Source organism: Bison bison, unplaced genomic scaffold (assembly GCF_000754665.1).
Source record: "Bison bison bison isolate TAMUID 2011002044 unplaced genomic scaffold, Bison_UMD1.0 scf7180017864407, whole genome shotgun sequence".
Lineage (NCBI taxonomy): Eukaryota > Metazoa > Chordata > Mammalia > Artiodactyla > Bovidae > Bison > Bison bison.
The window spans coordinates 96225-98913 of NW_011494976.1; the positions used below are offsets into that span (position 1 = coordinate 96225).

The 2689-nt window shown below is 62.6% G+C and overlaps 1 protein-coding gene across 1 annotated transcript in view; it reads left to right on the top strand.

Moving 5' to 3' along the window:
• LOC105002249 (cAMP-dependent protein kinase type I-beta regulatory subunit-like) overlaps nucleotides 1–2689 on the top strand; it is a 44234-nt gene that overhangs the window by 24397 nt on the left and 17148 nt on the right. Inside the window, exons 3-4 of the mRNA XM_010858783.1 lie at nucleotides 649–710; nucleotides 1378–1424. Coding sequence (XP_010857085.1) covers nucleotides 649–710; nucleotides 1378–1424 — 109 coding nt within the window. The remainder of the gene's footprint in view (nucleotides 1–648; nucleotides 711–1377; nucleotides 1425–2689) is intronic.

A 2689-nucleotide genomic window follows, 5' to 3' on the forward strand; every position in this document is an offset into this window, starting at 1 on the left:
CGTTTCCAAGACCCCTGAGAAGCCCCTGCCCAAGGGGCCCAGCGTCTCACTTCTCTTCTGGGGAGACATGTGCCCGGGGGTGGGTGGCCTCCCCAGGGATGGTGGTTGGTGGTTGGATTCCAGTGTCTGGACCCTGGCGTTTGCACCTGGTTGCTGTCCAGAGCAGGTAAAGGCTCCTCGGCGGACGTGGGTGCTCCCCCACGTCCCCAGCTCCCTGCACCCCCATCCCGCTTGAGGGTCCATCTCACAGCAGACTCGGGAGACAAAACAGCCAGGCTGCCTGGTGGGCACACCCCGTGCCAGCCTCGAGCCTCTGTGCCCGTTAAGCGAGCAGTTAAGAGAGTCTGGTTTCTTCCTGTTTCTGTGTCCAGCATCTCAACTCCCTTAGATGGAAAGGGTTTCCCTGGAAAAAGGTAGAAAAGGAGTCAGGACTGGTTGCCATGTCCTCGTGGGAATGGTCCCCTTATGCTTTGTCTTCTGTGAGTGGAGTCTGTCCCGAATGATCCCGTCTTCATAAATCCTCAGGCTGTGCAGGGCAGGGGTCCCTGGGGTCTTCACCTGCTCCGAGCCAGGGAGCAGGAGCCGTGTGGAGGGCAGGGTGGCCCCCAGCGCCCCCCCGGCCCCCACACTTCATGCTTTCTTTTGCAGCGACATATTCGACGCCATGTTCCCCGTCACACACATCGCCGGGGAGACCGTCATACAGCAAGGTACGCCGCCAGGAGCCCCTGCGAAGGGCTGGTTATTTACTTACGGATGTATTTATCACGACACTCTTATTGTCTGTCCTTGAGACAGGTCACTATGAGCCTGCGTAACAGTCCACTTCACAAGTTAGCATGTGTGAATGTGGTCTGACAGCCTCGGCACTCAGTCATGTCTGATTCTTTACGACCCCACGGGCTGCAGCCCGCCAGGCTCCTCTGTCCATGGCATTATCCAGGCAAATACTGGAGTGGGCTGGCATCTCCTCCTCCAGGGGATCTTCCTGACCCAGGGATCGAGCTTGCGTCTCTCCTGCACTGGCAGGCGGATTCTTTTTACCGCTGAGCCACGGGATAACCTTCTCATTGTTAAAAAAATTGAGGAGCTGTACTGAGTCCTGGCGGCTCGACGGCCGTGGACTTCAGATGGCAGTGGTGTCAGGAGAGGACGCTCTGCCAGCCTGACTGTGGTAACCGTTTCCCGACGAGTGTGAAGTAGGTCACTGTGTTCACCACCTTCGTATGCACAGCTTCTACTTAAGTATTTTTAAAGATGGGTGAGACTCGGCCTTGCTTGGCAGAGGTCTAGGAAGCAGCGTCGTAAGATGGTTCGTTACCAGAAAGACGAAAGCCCGCCTCCTCACATCACGCGTCTGTTTTTCTTCCCTCACAGGGGACGAAGGGGACAACTTCTACGTGATCGACCAGGGAGAGGTGGACGTGAGTATCCCCGACGTTCTCTGGACGGCAGCGCCTGTCTGTGCCCACACTCAGGCCTAGAAGGCCAGTCTGGGCGGTGTGTTTCCGGTTTTTCAGCCCAGAAGCCACAGAGTTCACGTTAAAGGTACTGCAGGCACATCCAAGCGAGGGTGGGGTAAGGGCGGCCGGAGTCAGTCCGGCCACGGCCCCTGCCGTCAGTTCCGGCTGAGCCGACCGCGGCCCTGGGGGCCCGACCCGGCAGGCTGGCGCACCTCACGCGCTTCGGACGCCCAGGGGCCCCGTGGCTCTGGCTTTGTGGTGGAACCAGGCTGTGTCCGTCCCGGGATGCTGTGCCCTCCGATTCTGTTCGCGTCCTCTCTTTACTGCCCAGTCTCCAGCGGGGGGGCCCAGGCCCTGCTTGGAGAAGCACCTCCTCCTTCACCTGACTGCAGGCTGAGCCCCGACCTCCCCCGGGGCCCCACGCGGGCTCCTCCAAGCGTGCGACTCAGCCTGTGCTGCTGTCTGCGCTCCCGCGCCCCTCCCGCCTCCCCGTCGGCTCGATGAGTGTGTCCCCCACGTGGGCTGCCAGCCGTCCGCCTCCCCTGAGGTTCTGCCTGTAGCCCTGATTCAGTCCAGCTTGCACACCTGACCTTGGGGTGTCTGTTTAAGGCTGGCTGCACACGTACTGGAGCCCCCTGCCCCCCACACGCAGGGCGAGTCTGTCCCGGGTTCCCGCAGAGTCAGGACGTGTCCTCAAGGACCCTATGTTGGACTTGGGTCCCAGGTGCCAGTGCTGGGGTGGTGGCTCCCACACCCCCGTCCGAGCCTCCATGAGACAGAGCCCCCTGGCTCCCACCACCTGCCCATCCTCAGGGCAGCGGCCAGCCGGGCATCCCAGGTGGGGGGCACTTTCTCCCCATGTCCCCCAGCAGCAAGCCTGTGTCCACGTGGCTGTGGCCCTCATCTTCTGGAGCCACAGGAGGTGACAGTGTGGGGACCTCTGGGCGAGCCGCACAGGCTTGGGGTTTCTCTCATCCCGGGCTCAGGCCTGGAGCAGTCCTCAGGCAGGGGCCATCCTGTCTCCCCCGACAGAGGAAACTGAGGCGGGAGCCGGAGGGAGGGCCCCAGGGGAGGCGGTGGGGGAGGCCGCAGGCTGGCTGACCCCGGCTGCCAGCCGGTCACAGAGCCAGCCATAGAGAGACAGATGGGCTGCAGCGCCTCAGACTCGGCCGCCGGGGCCCCCGCAGGGCTGCGGACTCGCGGCCCGGGCCCAGGTCACTCGGGGC